The 20,108-nt window shown below is 43.5% G+C and overlaps 1 protein-coding gene across 1 annotated transcript in view; it reads right to left on the reverse strand.

The window, feature by feature from the left end:
* CHGA (chromogranin A) overlaps positions 1–20,108 on the reverse strand; it is a 124,895-nt gene that overhangs the window by 17,821 nt on the left and 86,966 nt on the right. The window contains exon 7 of the mRNA XM_069637741.1: positions 18,475–18,947. Coding sequence (XP_069493842.1) covers positions 18,475–18,947 — 473 coding nt within the window. The remainder of the gene's footprint in view (positions 1–18,474; positions 18,948–20,108) is intronic.

Consider the following 20,108-nt stretch of genomic DNA (forward strand, 5'->3'; position numbering starts at 1 on the left):
ACGGTGCCGTGAAAGGTGTTGGCGCCGTTAAACCCTTAACGCCCGATTACGAGGTCCCTTTGCGGGACCCGACCTTAACGGCTGGCTTTACCAGCCGTTAAAGTAGGGTGCCGCAAAGGGACCTCGGTGCTAATTACGGTACCGCATTTTGGCTCCCGTAGTTAGCGCCTTCCCCAGTCCCATTGAGCCCTATGGTGCGAAAATGGGAGTGGGGAAGGGCCATGGTGAAATGGGGAAATACCGCCCGCCGCCCGGACGGTATTTCCCCATTCCACCATGGCGGACTCGTTACAACACCGGCACCAACCATGATGCTAATAGCGCCATGGTTTAGCGCCGGGGTTGTAATGAGGGCCCAAGTCTTTTAAAGACTGACTGGACTTTCCTCGGGACTCCACGCCCAGGCTTCTCAGAAATATGGCTTCCATTTGCTTAAAGGAGCAGCAGCAACCGCAGCAAGTGTACAGCAGAGGGTGCATTATAGTATGATCGGAGAGTTGTGTTGTCACAACTTCATGGTATACGCTCTGGATAATAGAGACAGCAGCCCACACATGCCATGGCATGCAGCAGCATGCTCCACACATGCCATGGCATGCAGCAGCATGCTCCACACATGCCATGGCATGCAGCAGCATGCTCCACACATGCCATGGCATGCAGCATGCTCCACACATGCCATGGCATGCAGCATGCTCCACACATGCCATGGCATGCAGCAGCATGATCCACACATGCCATGGCATGCAGCAGCATGATCCACACATGCCATGGCATGCAGCAGCATGATCCACACATGCCATGGCATGCAGCAGCATGATCCACACATGGCATGCAGCAGCATGATCCACACATGCCATGGCATGCAGCATGCTCCACACATGCCATGGCATGTAGCAGCATGATCCACACATGCCATGGCATGTAACCTTCAGCATTATACACAGAGTATTCATTCTAGATCGTTGAGAGTAAGGGGCCACAGAGAGAGGTGCAGAGGCATTGTACAGCCTTTGCCACGCTTATGTTGAGGGTTATTGGATACGCAAAGGACTGCAATGCCTTCATTTCAACTTGTAAATTCGTTCCTTATTGCAGGCACATTTTGGATTCAAAGCTGTTGTACAGAAAACATTACATCTCTGCTGCCCGACAGTCAGAAAATGAAAGCACATCTGCAACAAGATACCCATTTTGCTACAGAGCAGAATATTACGGCCAATTAGTTGCTTAAACATCCAGGTCAAATAATACATATTCACAGGTTCCATTACTTAGCGTGCTTAAAATTGGGAAGTGCAGCGAAGCAGGAATGTTCTAAGCAGGCGAGCAGCACTTCATGAATTATAACGACAAAGTATGGAAAGGAATTCAGTGACCTTATGCTGTTTGCCTGGCAACTGTATAAGATCAGTGACCGGGCATGTACCATGTATGATAAGGTGGATTTTATTAATCATGTGATAGCCAGCATCACACCTAGACACAATTGCATGGACAGCAATACCAACTAACCAATACACTAACAATTTCATCCCTCTGCATACACCTCTCAAACTCTAACCAAACACACCCACAAACCGTAGGCGCAGCAGTCCGCACAAACTTCACCACGCTGCAACAACAAAACAAACCACACATAGACTTGCACAACAGCACACGACGACTACCAACCGTAAAACACCCCAAGCCCAGCCAACAGACCTACCGGGCTGAGGCTGCCAACAGCACATCACTGCACTCTTCCAGCTTATTCCCACTAACTCACCTCCCCTTCTCCCTTTTGCAGAGCCGCCAGAACGCCAGGGGACCACTCTGGTGGTGATAGTGCGCGGTACAAATATCCTTTAACATTAACATTAACAATCGATCCATGAAAAGGCTGAGAATGTCAGTGGCATTTGGTTGCAAGCACAATCTTTTACGACTAGATGGCAGCAAATCCCTCTAAATGGCAGTACGATTCACTGCATGGCATCACAGTAGAACATAGAAACAGACCCGATGCATGATGGGCTAGACCTGTGTATGTTGCGTCTTAGTCCCATATTTATTTTTTTCATTTGTATAGCAGAGGCAATAAGGCACTAGTTACATAGCAGGGTGTAAATGTAAATCATCAAAGACAGATACAGAAAAAAAACATTTTACTTTTTTTTTTAGGTTGAGGAACAATCCAGGTTAGCCTCCTGTGAGAAAGGAGAGTCTTAAGTATTTATCGGAAGATCCAATATGAGTGTCACGATCTTAGATGCTGCGGTAGGGCATTCAAATTGTTGGTGGCAATCACCGGGAAGCTCAGCTCTGACATTTTCATACCGTACTAGAGTTCTGATGTCATATCTCGACTATAATAATTCTCTACAGGCGATCCCCCTGTTATACTTCATGAAAGGCTTGTTCTGACATACTAACCGCTCTGCACCGAATTGGAATCTATCAACTTTAACCCAGGAACTTAAAGTTAGACAGAGAATACATGGCTGCCAAATGGTGTTAAAGTGTTTTACGGGTACACTGTTTTTCATCTGGTCTTATCCTCTCAACTAATCCAAACTGTTGAAAATAAAATATTTTAAACCTGTCTAAATTACCTCAATTTCACACTAGCACCCGGTTTCTCAAACAGTGCTTTGAAACCACTACGATAGTGATGTAATGTGTGTACGGTCTGTGCCACTATTATCAAAGCTTCGAAGGCCGGCTCAGTAAGAATGCCTACTTCGTGGCTTTGAGAGGGCAAATAATGGGCCACGTAGATCTACCTCACCATAGCAGTAGTGGGCATAGTGCTTGTCTTGCCTCTGGGTGATGGAACTCTGACGCCGATGATTTTGAGATTCTTATCTCAAGACTCTCCACAGTGGCTCAGGCATCCAATGAGTCACTGCAATGATTTACATCTTTTTTGAGCAATCAAACCCAGTAACTGGGGACATTCATCTCAGATTTTCTATCAGTTAAATGTGGAGTGCCTCAGGGTTCCTCCTTGTCTCCACTGTTATTTAACATTTATGTCTGCCCCCCTGGAGGACATCTTCTCCGAATTTAAACTGCACTATCACGCTTACGCAAATGACACGCAGAACCTGTGGAAGCAATGAGCAGAGTGCTATCCTGTGCCAGTAAAATAAAGAGTTGGATGCTGGCGAATAAGCTCCAACTAATTGCAACTAAAATGGAGATTATAATATTTGGATCTAAGACAAAACAAACTAAAATCTCAGTGTCCGTCCTGTCCCCGCACTCTTTGAGGTCTCAACAACCTTTTCATCCAAGGTAAAGAACCTTGGATGCATCTGGAAGGCACATTTAAGCTGTAACTTGCAGGTAAATGAAATTGTAAAATCTGTATATTACCATCTTAAATTGTTGAAACCTCTGCTACCACTTACCTTAGATAAAGATTGCTCCCTGGTAGTTGGTGCACTAGTCCATTCTAGATTAGATTATTGCAATGCCCTATAATTGGGAATTCCAAAAGGTCAAATCAATCGTTTGCAGGTTACTCAAAATGCAGCCGTTAGGCTGGTTTAATCACTGCCCAGATGTTGGTCTATTTCTCGGTTTCTGAGAAACCTTTATTGGTAACTGATAGAGCAAAGGGTCCGGTTTAAGACTCTCGGTCTAATTTTTAGATGTCTCCAAGGGATTTCCCCTATCTCTCTATTCCTCAAAGATCCTTCCTTACCACCCAAATCGCTGCCTACGATCCACAGGACAATAACTCCAGCATCAAGATCTGCTTCCTGGAGGGATAGACGTTTCTCCTCTGCAGTCCTCGAGCTTGGATCTGCCTGGCCAAGGATGGTCGGAAAATTGAATGCCATTGTGCTCTCAGGAAAAAGTTGAAAACTTATCTCTTTGAATAATTGTTCTTGATACATCTGGCTCCCTGGTTTACTACTACATCATCTGCGCCCAGATGCAATGTCTTGCTTGCCTCCAAAAGGATTTGTGCAGTATAAATACAAAAATCAATCAATCAACCAACCAACCAACTAGCAGGAGCACTTCTTGGGCAGCTGAATAGAGCCTTGATATGGACCTCTAGATTGGTCTTCACACTAAAGATGGATACATGTTATTTTAACTTGCTAGCCTACTTCCAGGTAATGGATCACGCTCTTCTGACTTTGCCTAACATGGATAAGTCAATCTTATCCCTTGTCATGCTGCCAAGCAGGTTTGGCTCTTGGAGGAACTCTCGCTCTCTTCTCCTTTTGTGTGTGCCCTACATTCTTCTGTGTACAGCCAACTCTTGGTTCTGGCATTTCTGTCAAGTGGCTTGGAACCCACAGATTATCCTATAGGTCTCCCTGGAGGAACTTTGCAATCTTCCTGGTGAAGAAGCCTGCACACTTCAGAGAATGCTTCAGCACTTCTTGAGTCAATCACACAACCATACACTGACTAATTCTATCACCACACAATCACTGCATTATAATCTGCTCTCTGCAGGACTGTCAGGGTTTTGCTTCCTTTCTTTCTGATCAACATTTGTTTCATCAACTATCAATGACGACACATGCACCCCTATGACTACAAGCATAACCCTTTCTGGCAATTACTATCCTATACCCACTTCTCTAAGCTTCTCACTTTTTTCCTTTTACTTTCCACTACAGACAACAATCTGGTCCAACCCCCCAATCCTCCCTGGGTGGGGACATAATATGTGGCTGTCCGGATAAGCTTCAGCATTGAAACATCACTAGGGTGGTTATGAGCTCAGTTTAAACTTTAAATAGTTTAAAGTAAAAGTGAAACAAGGGACAATATATAAACTGCAATGTTTGTAAAATCAGACAAAAGTTATTTACGGCTTATGTAATGGAGTAGATTCACTGTTACTGTAGTAGGCAAAGGAAGACAGGCCGTATAGAAGACACAGAATCCTGGAAGCGGTACATCCATACATATCTAGAAGAGGTCTTGCAGGGTGGATGGCTGACAGCTGAACTTTCTACAGGAAGGCGGCATGGGCACAGCTAGTCTGAGAGAGTGCCAGTACCAATGGGATGGAGCTAGCACAATTATGAGGAAGACCCTCTCTTTCCCACTTTACGAAAAACATGTTTTAACGTTTCTGTAACCAGAATGCAAAACGTTCATAGGCACAAAAGCTATTTTTAAGGGATATGCTAGTATCCATTTTATAACTTAAGAAAGCATGAAACATAATATTGCATTTCTCTGTTGATCAAAATGCAAGCTCAATAATGAAAAAATGGGAAGAGCATTGGCAAAGGCAATATTTATAGCATTTGAGTTGTTGAAGGTATTCATTCACTTATTGAAAAAAAAATGAATTGCAATCCAACTATATGCACACATCATTGCTGTACACTTTATTCTGGTGAAAGAGTAAATCAAAATTCCATTTCAGATACTACCTATCCCATGGAAGAGTATATTTAGTATGGGCTTGCTGGATGAAGCTTAACTCCATTAAGAGCAATACGATAAGTACATCCACATCATATTATAAAGATGTCATTTTATTGATGCATATAAACAATTGGAGATAATGTGTTAAATGGACATCAGAGTTGGGAAATCAAAGGTGGCACACCAAACAATAAAATGACCCTATTATAAGTAGGGTTCAAATACATTAAATAACTCACATAATAGTGGCATCAGATACAACAAATATAAACTCAACTAAAAAATGAAGGTTTTAAATGTTTGTGTTACTCATATATTATCTATTAGATAAAAAAGATAACCTACAAATTTACGTAAATAGAAATAACTACATAGAAATTAATAATTTGAGATTGACATCTTACAAGACAAAATAGAGAGTTTACACATACGAAGATAAGCACCAAAATGGGACACCATATTAGGAATTGGTCCTTTGTCTATCTCTATTAAATCCTTAAGATAAATGAAAGGTTCTAAAAATGGCATCTGCCATGAGCGCGCTGCTTACATGTGGTGCACTTGAAAGAAACATACAAATTGATTTGTATATCAAGAAATAAGAGGCTGAGTTAGAGACTACTTAAGTATAGGGAGAACATTGAAATGTGGTAACCTTCTTTTAATAGATATATTGAGCAACTGGAAGACAATAGAAGTTCAACATGAACATCATTTTTTGGTGGATATAAATACAATTACTAACCTCATTGGATGATTAATGAAAGATTTTGACCAATCTCCAAAAGTAAAAAGTAGGTTAATAAAAAAAAAGGCAACAATAGTAAATGTCTAAGAATAGGTCAAAATTCTAAAACTATTAAATCTAGACACATGATTTTGTAAAACAACTCACTATTAATCAATAGATTGACCTATGAGGATCATGTCAAAATATAAATTATCTAGAAAGAAATAAAGAGAAATTAGCAATCGATAGAATGAAAGGTATGATACCACTAGAAGAAGTTAATTAATGATATGTTAATCTGACTGTGAATTGCAGAAATGATCCAACTTAAAGTGTTATGTTGTGTAATACCTCTGATGTAATATAGTGTACTGTATATTGAGATGTAAATATTTTAGATCACTTGATACATTTTAAGAATTTTATATCTGGAGATGGAAGACCACTTTTATTAAAAGCAACATATTCTGTCAGTGGGAATGTATCAGCCTTGCATCAAAGCCTCGTCTTTTGCACGTGCCTCATTGATGGCTTGACAACTGCCCTAGCAACCATGGGGATTGCTGGGCAGGCGCTGCAAGGGGATTCTCCTTCCAAAAGGCCTGGTCTTGCACATTAAGAAAAGAGTTACAATACAGCACTTCTGAAGGTTGTTAACATCTACTGCTGACTTTTTACTTTATAAGGCAGGCATTTCTCAGTGTGCAGCACCAGTTTTCTTATTTCCTGAAGGGGCAAGGACACTTTTGGGATTAAGGAATACCATTCCTTATTATATACCAGACTTCAACATAGCACACACTATGCCAGACCATAACGCATCCCGACACACTACTATTAATTACTACTTCCTACTAGGGCCAGACTATCAAAACTTTGCCTTTCTGCAAAACATGTTGCAAATGAATTTAGCACCAATTTTGCTGCCTAGACAACTCGGAATAGCAAATAGGATGAGCCCCAATTCGTATTCGTCTCAGGAGGATAGCTCAGGGGCAACATGCTCATCTTGCTGCAACACAGGTTCGATCCCCGGGTCTGACTCACTGAGGCTGTGAACTGTAATGTATACAATATTTGTTTAGGGGCTCAGCACAATATCTGAAAATCAAGTCTCTTTTTACTTTCTACTTATAAAAGGGATATCTTTAGCTACCTCACCCACCACAGAGCACAAGGCAGAGAAAGTGAATGTCATAGGAAATGCCAAATGTTGATCTAAAAAGTTGGCAATCAACGTTTGCATAACACGAGCCCAAACAGGTACAATTTCCTTAGAGACAACGGAAGAAATAAATAATGTAATCACAGACAGAGTTTGGTGCTTCAAGATTTTGAAACAAGAGTGTTTCCTGTGGCAATTGTTGCAGCTTAGTAGACACTTTGACTGCTGTGCATTCTATAGTTTAGGATCCAGGAATAGGAGACTCTACCTCCATTTGTTTTGAATGCATGGTACCTGTAATTGTGTGACCGCTTGGCTCCCCTGGCCGTCTTCAGATGATCAGCTTGTCTGAACAGATCATCCGGCTTTTTCATCTAAGTTATGAATAAGGCAGGCCTTTTTTCTATGCAATCCGAGTGTCCAAGGACGATCAGAGCAGATCTCAAAATTTGAGCGGTGTGACTGACGCAGAAAGTATCCATGACAATCATTTAATTTATCAATAATTTAGGGATTGCCTTTCAGAATGGACAGCCTTCTCTTTACCTTGTGGCCATTTTCCTTCCTTTTCCCAGTGCCATGGCCCTTTACCTCTGCCCGGCGGCAGATCTCTGTGAACACTCCACGGAACAGCCAATCCTCTGCCTACTCACAATTAACTCCTTTGGTAGGAAGGGGGTGCGCAGGGGTGGGGGAGAACAAAACGGGGTTCCAAAGAGGCGTACGGTATCTGCCTGCACTTCCCCCGAAACCCTTGTGATTGCAGTGTTTAATTAGTCCTCGTTGGATGTCTTCCTCTGATTGTCTGCAATGCACTGCGTTGGTGAGTGATCAGCTCCGCCGTCTGCTTTTCATTGTACGGCACTCTGAGGCCCCACCGAGTTTATAAGTACGTCCGGGTTGTAGATACGTCCCTTTGGACCTCAGCGTCTCGGCCTCCAGCTGAGATGGATGCATTGAGGCGTCCTGCGCTGGCACAAGTGTGCCGCGTGCCAGGGGTCCCGGCACTCTGCACGAGACACGGCAGGAGGGGTTCCCCGCACCAAGACTAAACAGCGCCAACACCATCCACACCCAGCATGGGCGGCATGCCCCCATTCCCGCTCAACCACACCGTCTGGCCTCTTACGCATCCGCCGAGATCTCAAGATTGGATTGGGCAATTGCTCCGATTCCTCAGCTACCGCTGCACTGTGATCAGATCCCAGCCCAAAGTGAGTGCCCTCGGCAGAGAATGTCTAATAGCGGCCACATTCTTGCTAGGCGCGCCTTCATGACACAGAGCTTCCCCTAGTCGCCACCATCTTGTTAGGGCTCGCTAGCACCCCTCTCCTCCTGCACATATTTTCAGTTTACAGTGTACAGTTTTGACATCTACAAAGGTATCCCATGACTCATAGCTGGTACTGGAATTTAGCGGGGACCATAAAACTGACAATGACAATCTAATCAGAATGTATAACATCATTGAATAATGGATGGATTCCAATTGGATGTGTTTGAATGGCAGCAAAACCGATCTGATGGTTTTCGGATCCACCCAAGCCAGAAACTCACTGTCCCATGACTACGCAAACTTTAAGATCAAAGACGTCACCATCAAAGTACTTGAGAAAGTAAAAACCCTGGGCATGATGATGGAAGCATCCCTAGGAGCAGAAGCCCAGACTCAATACATAAAAAAACATGCAATTATTACTTGAGACTCCTTAGAGCCATTAGACCGTACCTTTTCAGAGAACAACTGCGCCATAGTGGCCAGAGCAACCATCCTCTCTCGTCTAGACTACGGGAACGCACTTATGCTAGGAGCCAACAAAAAAAGCATACAAGCGTTCCAGATTATCCAAAACAACGCAGTTAGGATAATCAAGGGCAAATCTCAAATCAGACCACATCAGTAAATCCAGGAAGGAATTAGACTGGCTCAAAGTGGAGAGTAGAACCCACTTCAAGGCGCTTACAATAGCCCACAGATGCATCCACGGGAAGGCTCCAGGCTACCTAAAATCGAAAGTACGTCCTTATGTCCCAAGCCACGCCTTAAAATCCTCGGATCAAAACAGGTTTGTTGTAATGCCACACAAACGTAGGTCTGGACTGGGAAAATCCTTACCAGTCATTACAGCAGGTATCTGGAACAATCTGCCAGTCCACATAAGGAAAGAACCCAACTACTTACGCTTTCGTAAGTTAGTGAAAACGTATCTCTTTAATTGACCTCGCCATCCTTGACCCACTGAACCTTTGATATCATTAGGAACCGTCTCGTCCCATTTGGTTTGTCTTCGTGTCCATGTCTCTGCGCCCCGAAACTCGCGAGTTAACGGCGCATTACAAATAAATAGATAAAATAAATAAAAATAAAATAACTTGATTATGGCATCAGGCTTTATCGTGGATTCCTGTGTATCCTGTGCCCGGTTAACATGATTTTGGCACATAATGTACCCTTTTAATCCTGCATTGGCTTCCTGTGGTGAGCCTACTGAATGCACAGACGTATATACTGTACGCACAGCATTTTACCAAATAGGTCCACTGTTTTGCAAACGGCCATGACACACCGCAGCAGGCGCCATGAGGTTAGATAATGACAAAATGTTGGTGGAATCCGGGATCAGGAGAGTACGAATGGTTGAGGGAGCTTTCCTGGGGCAGCAAAACACCTTTAGGATCACTCTGCCACTGGCTACCTCGATCCACCCGAGAAATGTAAAGACCTACAGTAAGTGATCTGCACACACCGTTTCTATGTTAAGCTCGTTAAAGGCTTAACGGTTATTCGGAGGAGGTCACATCAATGTCTGATGTTGTGCTTTTGAAAATGACTCCATAGAACACAAGCTATACGATTTGCCGTGGCATGCCCAATACACACTATACCATTTGCCGTTGCAAGCCCAATACAAGCTATACCATTTGCCATGGCACACCCAATACACACTATACCATTTGCCGTGGCATGCCCAATACACACTATACCATTTGCCATGGCCTGCCCAATACACACTATACCATTTGCCGTGGCAAGCCCAATACAAGCTATACCATTTGCCATGGCACACCCAATACACACTATTCCATTTGCCGTGGCATACCCAATACAAGCTATACCATTTGCCATGGCATGCCCAATACACACTATACCATTTGCCGTTGCAAGCCCAATACAAGCTATACCATTTGCCATGGCACACCCAATACACACTATACCATTTGTCGTGGCATGCCCATTACACACTATACCATTTGCCATGGCCTGCCCAATACACACTATACCATTTGCCGTGGCAAGCCCAATACAAGCTATACCATTTGCCTTGGCATGCCCAATACACACTATACCATTTGCCGTGGCAAGCCCAATACAAGCTATACCATTTGCCATGGCACACCCAATTTACACTATACCATTTGCCGTGGCATGCCGAATACAAGCTATATCATTTGCCTCGGCATGCCCAATACACACTATACCATTTGCCGTGGCATGCCCAATACATACTATACCATTTGCTGTGGCATGCCCAATACAAGCTATACCATTTGCCATGGCACACCCAATACACACTATACCATTTGCTGTGGCATGCCTAATACAAGCTTTACCATTTGCCATGGCACACCCAATACACACTATACCATTTGCTGTGGCATGCCCAATACAAGCTATACCATTTGCCATGGCACACCCAATACACACTATACCATTTGCCGTGGCATGCCCAATACAAGCTATATCATTTGCCATGGCATGCCCAATACACACTATACCATTTGACGTGGCATGCCCAATACACACTATACGATTTGCCGTGGCATGCCCAATACAAGCTATACCATTTGCCCTGGCATGCCCAATACACGCTATACCATTTGCCGTGGCATGTCTGAACATCAGTGCAAAGGCATTGCTATGTTTTCCATGGGTGTAAAGGCATAAGTATTGTTTTTTCCTCCATTTTTTGGATCCCAAAAAATAAAGTGGGGAAAAAAGGAAAAGGGGGTGTTGAAAAATAAAAAGGAGGGTATGAACGAGTGCTAATCTTCTGTAAAGCGACGAGCAATGGTACTATAGTGACCAAGTGAAGTCTGAACACTGATGTACTGGCAGGCTACCACATGGGCAGCTTCTATTCCAGCAGTGGGAACATTTTCCACCGAGTCATACAGTAGCCCTCCTCCCTCGGACACTACACTGGATGAAGCATCCCGGAAGTGACGTTAAGGTGTAATGAAATGTAAGCTAGTCTTGAAAGAGAAAACACTTATGCCTTGGTGGCCTTGCTTCACATGGCCGCGCAAAAAAGGGGGAAGATGGTTGTTAGTGGGGTACAGGGGTAGGCCGGAGAAAATCATGTGATGTTGATTTTTTCGGCCCTGAATGTCAGTTAGTGGCAGAGAAACTAAGTTTCGTGTCTCAACAAAACCGAGAGCCCACGAATAACCAGTTGAAGTCCGCGCAGAGACGATGGGTGCTTGGGGGAAAAGTGGGTGGTTAACAGGGCTGAAGAAGTGAGCAGTGGCATTGCTCTGTTGATGTGGACCGCTTATTGACCGATTGCTGCCCCGCGTGAGGGTTTATTGCGCGAGTAGTGTAATGTGGAGGAAGATGAAGGCGTAACTCGGTACAGAGGTTAGTACTCCATTGTCATTGAAATAGTATCCTTCTCGGATGATGAAGGCCTCTTGGGGTTCTTTTTTTTTTTGTTTAAGCAGCAGAGGGAGATTGATCGGAATTAGTCTAATCTCCATATTCCTTGACTGATGTGTTGCGTGCAGGCCCACGGCATGTTCGTGAGAGGGTATAACAGTGTTTCGTCGACAGTTGTTTTTTTTTTTACATGTGTTCTTATGAAAACACTTTGCTGAAAAAACTCATCTACATTTTTTTGGAGGGGTTGGAAAGGACAGGAAAAGGGTTGGGGGTCCAGGAACAGTTAAAAATAGGTGTGGGAAGTGGGGACTTGGGGGAGGAACCCCCAAAAATAAAAATAAAACACCAGTCGAAAAAACAACCGTCGATGATATGACATACAACCCGCGAGAGCACCATTCTAATTCCATTTATGGGGAATAGAGAGACTGACTCGAATTGGTCTGGTACCCTTAATCCTCGACTGATGTGTGAAAGCCTTTGTGTCGGCCGCAGAAGGCTAGGCCTGTTCAATGTCATCGAGGATGTTCATTTGTTGGTTGTGGTTTCCGAGTTTCTTAGCTTTGATTTTGAATCTACTAGGGTTAGTTGAGGTTCCACATTTTCTGGAGGGCAGGTGGTGCGACATACGTCAAGGTTTTCAGCCCCTGTCTCGTTCAGCTTTCTTTTTGCTCACCAATTGTAATGTAACCATGAAAGCAGCAAAAGAGCAGGTTTTTTGGCACAATGTTAAGAGCCGACATTTATCCAGATAAGTGTACTTATTCGTTGACAGGTTGTGTTGGCCAATAAATAAATTACGTTTTTGTGCTGATTCTGGGGAGTGTATGATTCTAAATTTGAATGCAAAAACCCTGTTCTGTCTGGAATCTTTTACAGATTTCAAATGTTATTAAGCTTCTTTCATCGCTTGTCTTGATCTTTGATGCAATATCGGATCTACGCGTTTTAATCGAATTTGAACTGGCCCCATGTTTGTTTGAATTTTGTTTCTCAATATTGTCTGACCCCCAAACGACAATCTTCCTTATAGTGGCAGAAAACGGTGTGAGAAAAACAATTCGATGTGAGTCGACCAAAATACTTAAATCCCATGAAGTAAGCACCAATTTTCAGGCATGTCCCACCTCTAAGTCTTTGCAGTCCTGTTTTCCAAAAATCCCAAATAGATGCCCTGCCAGTGCCTTATGCACCCTTTTAATAAACACTGTTTTTTTCATTTTTATTCAGAGCACTAATAACTCCAGTCTTGGGAGGTGTGAGGTGCCTGTACTATATCCTCTCTATAAATGATATCAACACTATATTTATGGTATTTCCTGAGAGCAGACCTAGCATCGAGAAGCAACAGAGCGCTTTACAGGGGTCTACAACACTGCAGATACACAACAGAGCGCTTTACAGAGGTCTACAACACTACAGATACACAACTGAGCACTTTACAGAGGTCTACAACACTACAAATGCATAACGGAGAACTTTACAGAGGTGCACAATACTACAGATACACAACTGAGCACTTTACAGAAGTATACAACACTACAAATGCATAACGGAGCACTTTACAGAGGTGCACAACACTACAGATACACAACTGAGCACTTTACAGAAGTATACAACACTACAGATGCATAACGGATGCTTTACAGAGGTGCACAACACTACAGATGCATAACGGAGCCCTTTTCAGAGGTGTACAACACTACAGATGCAGAACGGAGCACTTTACAGAGGTCTACAACACTACAGATGCATAACGGATGCTTTACAGAGGTCTACAACACTACAGATGCATAACGGAGCACTTTACAGAGGTCTACAACACTACAGATATACAACCGAGCACTTCACAGAAGTATACAACACTACAGATGCAGAACGGAGCACTTTACAGAGGTCTACAACACTACAGATGCATAACGGATGCTTTACAGAGGTCTACAACACTACAGATGCATAACGGAGCACTTTACAGAGGTCTACAACACTACAGATATACAACCGAGCACTTCACAGAAGTATACAACACTACAGATGCAGAACGGAGCACTTTACAGAGGTCTACAACACTACAGATGCATAACGGATGCTTTACAGAGGTCTACAACACTACAGATGCATAACGGATGCTTTACAGAGGTGAACAACACTACAGATGCAGAACGGAGCACTTTACAGAGGTCTACAACACTACAGATGCATAACGGAGCACTTTACAGAAGTCTACAACACTACAGATGCATAACGGATGCTTTACAGAGGTGCACAACACTACAGATGCATAACGGAGCCCTTTTCAGAGGTGTACAACACTACAGATGCATAACGGAGCACTTTACAGAGGTCTACAACACTACAGATGCATAACGGATGCTTTACAGAGGTCTACAACACTATAGATATACAACCGAGCACTTCACAGAAGTATACAACACTACAGATGCAGAACGGAGCACTTTACAGAGGTCTACAACACTACAGATGCATAACGGAGCACTTTACAGAAGTCTACAACACTACAGATGCATAACGGATGCTTTACAGAGGTGCACAACACTACAGATGCATAACGGATGCTTTACAGAGGTCTACAACACTACAGATGTATAACGGATGCTTTACAGAGGTGAACAACACTACAGATGCAGAACGGAGCACTTTACAGAGGTCTACAACACTACAGATGCATAACGGAGCACTTTACAGAAGTCTACAACACTACAGATGCATAACGGATGCTTTACAGAGGTGCACAACACTACAGATGCATAACGGATGCTTTACAGAGGTGCACAACACTACAGATGCATAACGGAGCCCTTTTCAGAGGTGCACAACACTACAGATGCATAACGGAGCACTTTACAGAGGTCTACAACACTATAGATATACAACCGAGCACTTCACAGAAGTATACAACACTACAGATGCAGAACGGAGCACTTTACAGAGGTCTACAACACTACAGATGCATAACGGAGCACTTTACAGAGGTCTACAACACTACAGATGAATAACAGATGCTTTACAGAGGTGCACAACACTACAGATGCATAACGGACCTCTTTACAGAGGTCTACAACACTACAGATACACAACTGAGCACTTTACAGAAGTATACAACACTACAGATGCAGAACGGAGCACTTTACAGAGGTCTACAACACTACAGATGCATAACGGAGCACTTTACAGAGGTCTACAACACTACAGGTGAATAACGGATGCTTTACAGAGGTGCACAACACTGCATATGCATAACGGAGCCCTTTACACAGGTCTACAAAACTACAGATGAATCACGGAGCACTTTACAGAGGTGCACAACACTACAGATGCATAACGGAGCCCTTTACAGAGGTCTACAACACTACAGATGAATAACGGATGCTTTACAGAGGTGCCCAACACTACAGATGCATAACAGAGCCGTTTCCAGAGGTGTACAACACTACAGATGCATGACGGAGCACTTTACAGAGGTCTACAACACTACAGATGCATAACGGATGCTTTACAGAGGTCTACAACACTACAGATGAATAACGGATGCTTTACAGAGGTGCCCAAAACTACAGATGCATAACGGAGATCTTTACAGCGGTGTACAACCCTTCAGATGCATATCGGAGCACTGTAGAGGTGTACAACACTACAGATGCATAACAGAGTGCTCTATGGACCTGTGCATCCAATATGTATTTCTGAAGGAATGTGATTTAATTCAGTTTCCTTGAGAACCACCCACTGGGGAGAAATGACTGACACCCATCCAAGAAAGTATTTCATTGGATGAGGGTGGTTAGGTCATGAACAGTGAGTTGAGGGTATGGGGGGTGGGTATACAGATAATGGTTGGTGATGCAATGGGGCTCTTGTGATCTGCTGAAGCAATGGGGCTCTTGTGATCTGCTTAGTCAGCCAGTGCCAGCGGCGGATGTTAGGCAGGAGCCGAGAGCTAATCATTACGCAGGAGATGGATTTAGAGTCCACTAATGCTGGAGATGAAAATAAATGGCCGTGGAATTACACTATCAGTGGGGGACGGACAAGCAACGCAGGGGCGAAGCGATGGCAGGCAAGTGATAGACTAAACGGAGGACTAATATAACAATACATATTAGAAAGGTGACTTCACATGACAATTTGCAAATAACAAGGGGGGGGGTCTTGGGAGTCTCTCTGCCAGACGCTAGTCCTGGTTACAAAAGTCTTACCCAGAGTCTTTAGCTCACTATCTTTAACAGAGGAGAAATATCCAAGAACATCAGTCTTTGTCCTGCCCTGAGGCAGTCCAGCACCGAAATGCTAGGCAATTCTTCTCTGAACAAAAGTACCAACAGCAACCCCAGACATGTGTTTCGGTCTGGTTGGACCTCATCAGTTAGGTGGAGCTGTGCCTCTCTGAGAACAGTGAGCAAGGGTTCCACGTCTGGATTACCCTAGTAACTTAGGGTGAGACCCAAAGTTACTTAAAATATGCAAATGTCCTGGTTGCAAGAGCCTTACCCAGAGTCTTTAGCTCACTATCTCTCACAGAGGAGAAATATCCCAAACATATCAGTCTTTGTCCTGACAATTTAGCTGAGCAAAATCGGTATGTTTCAAGCTTTATTTTGATTAGAATCCTACAAGAGAAGACAAATGCAGGGCCTAGAAAGAAATGTATAAAAAGCAGTGGACAGTTGCGATGAGTAATCATCTGAAAAGCAATTGGGGGGTTGGTGTTGAGTAAAGAAGGCATTGACATGAATGGACAAGATGTGCCAGGCCATGCTTTAAGTTAGATAATGGAAGGCGATCATACTGTATGTGCTTGTATATAGCACAGAATCACCTTTGCGAAGCTGGTCTCAAACTACTTGTTCTCTTTCTTAAGAGGTGAATGGGCTTAAGTACTATTCCCTGTCGAGTCGCCATTTCTTCAGCATCTTCCTGGAGTTTAGGAGATCCTCCTCAGGGTAGACGATCATGTGTGCCACTGTGGTGGATCGTGAACTGATTTCCACTTTCAGGTCAACGTAGGATATGAATTTACTCCTTGTCAGTGACTTCCACGTGCATATAACATCTTATTCACGGTTCTATGTGAAATGACCTTTTTTTTGAAGGTCTCAAGAGAAAAGACTGATTTACTTTGACCAATTTGCCTTTGATCGCAAAACCGTCATTGTAAAGGTATTTTTCTCTTGAGACCTTTAAAATTCGGTTTTCCTTTTTTTAAAATATATATTCGGGGGATTTCACACCCCCAAGGCGCCCATTCTTCTCCCCCCACCCTCTCCTGTGGGATTTCAGCCCCAACCCTCTCCCACACCCTTACCCGTGGGATTTCAGTACCAGCCCCCCACCCCTAAACCAAAAACACACTTAAAACGCACACCAGCACACACGCGAGCACACACACACACAAACTTACCCGTTCTCCTCGCCCTCCACTTCCTGGTCCTGCAGAGCCTGTCTGCCCGTGCACGAACTTGTGTGCGGCAGGGGCTTAACAGTTTGCTTCAGAAAGACTGCTCCGTGCGGTCACAGAGCGGTCTTTCTAAAGCGACCTTTTAGTGAAAAGATCTTTGTAAAAATATCTTTTCTTAGGGAACACTTATTCATTCATCCTTTCTTGTAGATGGTAGAATGTCAATGGCCGCACCCATACACAGCCGAATAACCCCCTCCAGCATTCATTAGTTAGTCTGCCCCGATTCCCTTTGCTGTACTGGCTTTTACAAACAGTGGTTTATGGTTATGGTTAACCTCCACAACCCCTTTATGGATATAAAACCTCTATAGTGTATGATTTACCATGGATCACGCTATATATGTATACACAAAGCCAACACGCATGCACACATGCTCCCCTTGCCAATGTTTCTTAGGTGTTGTGTACCACATTCCTACACCAGTGGCAACTGATTCTCCATGTTCATCCGTATCTTCCCCGATGGAGGATTTTGAAATAGGCATACTGGAAGCATGTACATACTTGCAAACTGGAATGCTTGCCCTAACAGCCCCAGAATTGCTCAGCTTCTCAATGGGGTGCAAACCAATTATTTGTCTAATATGTTACATTGCCTGGTGCTGATTTTGTAAAGAAAGGGTGTATTAATGCAGAACGAAGGCAGAACATAAAGACTGGTTAACGTATTACTGGAAACCATCTAGAAGCGGTAGCAGATTTTGATGCTTTGTAGAGGTAGGCAACGAACGGGTAATACCATAGTGTGACCAGCATTGATACGCTTCAGCTTTTAAGGCTACTGGAAATGCAATGATTCTTTCCTCCCTCTGTACCTGTGCTAAAGCGCGCAGCAATCCACTGCGGCGGATCAACATACATCCTTAAAAATGAACGTTTAGGTAAAGCTGCTTATATTGGGTTGGAGAATACAATTAAGGCATTCTGCGTAACGCCACAGACCGAAAGCCAACGGGTAAGGACTCACACCATCCACCATTTTGTTTAAAACTCAATGTAAGTATCATTAAATAGATTTGTTTAATAATGCAATAGATACGTCAACTAACCTCTGTTCGTCGATTTGCACTCCCTTCCTCGTCCTTTTTCTCCTCGGGGCTCGGTCTGAATGCAGAATCGCTCCCTCTTTCGCTACTGTCCTCATTTGTGGTTTGATGCCAAGGCCTTCTGGCATCTCGTTCCCGGCTGTTAAAGTTATATTTACGGACCCTGTAGGGGATTTTCATGGACCGGTCGGGATCCTCCTCCTCGTCTTCTTCTAGACTCTCCTTTTCAGCCATGCGTTTCTTTGACGTCAGCTCCTTGGCCAGCTCGTCCATTTTGTTCCATCTCTTGGCGTCCTCCAGTTCTTTGGAGGAAGAAGGTCCTGTCTCCTCGCTGCTGGATTCTTTCACGTGGGACGTCTCATCCTCGTGCGTCAGGTCATTCTCCACATGACTGTCTTCGAGGTCTTCGTGAGATTTTTCATCGCTTCCAGAGTTCTTCTCCTCCTTCTTACCATCCGTAACATCTTCCGAGCTCCCTACATCATTCAGTAAAAGAAAAGGAAAATCACGTTTGTCTGAGTTATTGCGCCAGAAGGTCGATGGACACTTTTTAAAAGGTGTTTATAAATAAACATATTATGATGTTGTGGGGCACGTCACAGTATTTTAGAAAAGCTGAGAAGCTGAGGAAGAAAGTGGTGTAGATGGAAGTCTTTTAACTGTGGTTTGTATTGTCACTTTAACTAATTATTACCCATCTAGTGCTTTTCTTCTATGAAATGATATGACATTGTGCTATAATCCGACATATGAATGTGATACTCCGAGTTTCTGTAAAATGAATTTCAATTGTTTACACTGTGTGTGATTTTCTGGTGCATTGTTTAGCAAAAGAAATCAATTTCTGACTGATAAACAAACATTATAATATTTATAGATTCCTCACATTCTCCTCACATTCCATGAATTAAAAGCAATCATACATAATCTTTCCCCATGTGGGAAGCATTTTCTCTAAGACTCTAGACAATTCGACACTTGAATAACAGTAATTGAATTGTGACTAAATTGGTAACTTTAAAAACAAGACATGCATTCTGACAGCAATTAATTTTCATGCATTATTCTCTGATCCCGGCCAAATTGCATTCCTTCACTGCGTAATGTGCCCTTACCTGGTAAAACTGGGAGTCCATGGGTACCAGTAAACTCACATTGAGTGCTATATAACACTGGACATTTTCACTAACTACATCTTTCTATTGTCACGATCCAAAATGGCCACACTTATTACTCACATTTTCACAAAAAATCACTTACAGAGAATTGAAGAAAAAAAAACAAAGCTACAAAAATAGAGATAATTATGCAGGGAAGACCAAATGGGAAAAGTGGGTCTTGCAGTGCGTTTGGAACAGGGCGCGTGCAGGCTGCATCTTAGTGACGTAGGTGCAGAAAGTCCCCAGCTAACCCCAGCCCACCAGGCTGCTATATGCCAAGGCTGTTTTTCTAAAGCCTGAAGCTCTCGCTTTTAGGCAACAGCTTCAGGCTAGATGCCAAGGCAACACTTAACTGACATGAATGCTGGCAGTTAGGCCACAGCCGCAGCAGTCCCTTTTGCAAAATCGAGCTGGGGCTCTTAAGGGGGTGTAGCCTAACTGGCAGCATTCAGGTCAAGTAAGTGTTGCTTGCATTTA

Source organism: Ambystoma mexicanum, chromosome 14, assembly GCF_040938575.1.
Source record: "Ambystoma mexicanum isolate Mex_15411 chromosome 14, UKY_AmexF1_1, whole genome shotgun sequence".
Lineage (NCBI taxonomy): Eukaryota > Metazoa > Chordata > Amphibia > Caudata > Ambystomatidae > Ambystoma > Ambystoma mexicanum.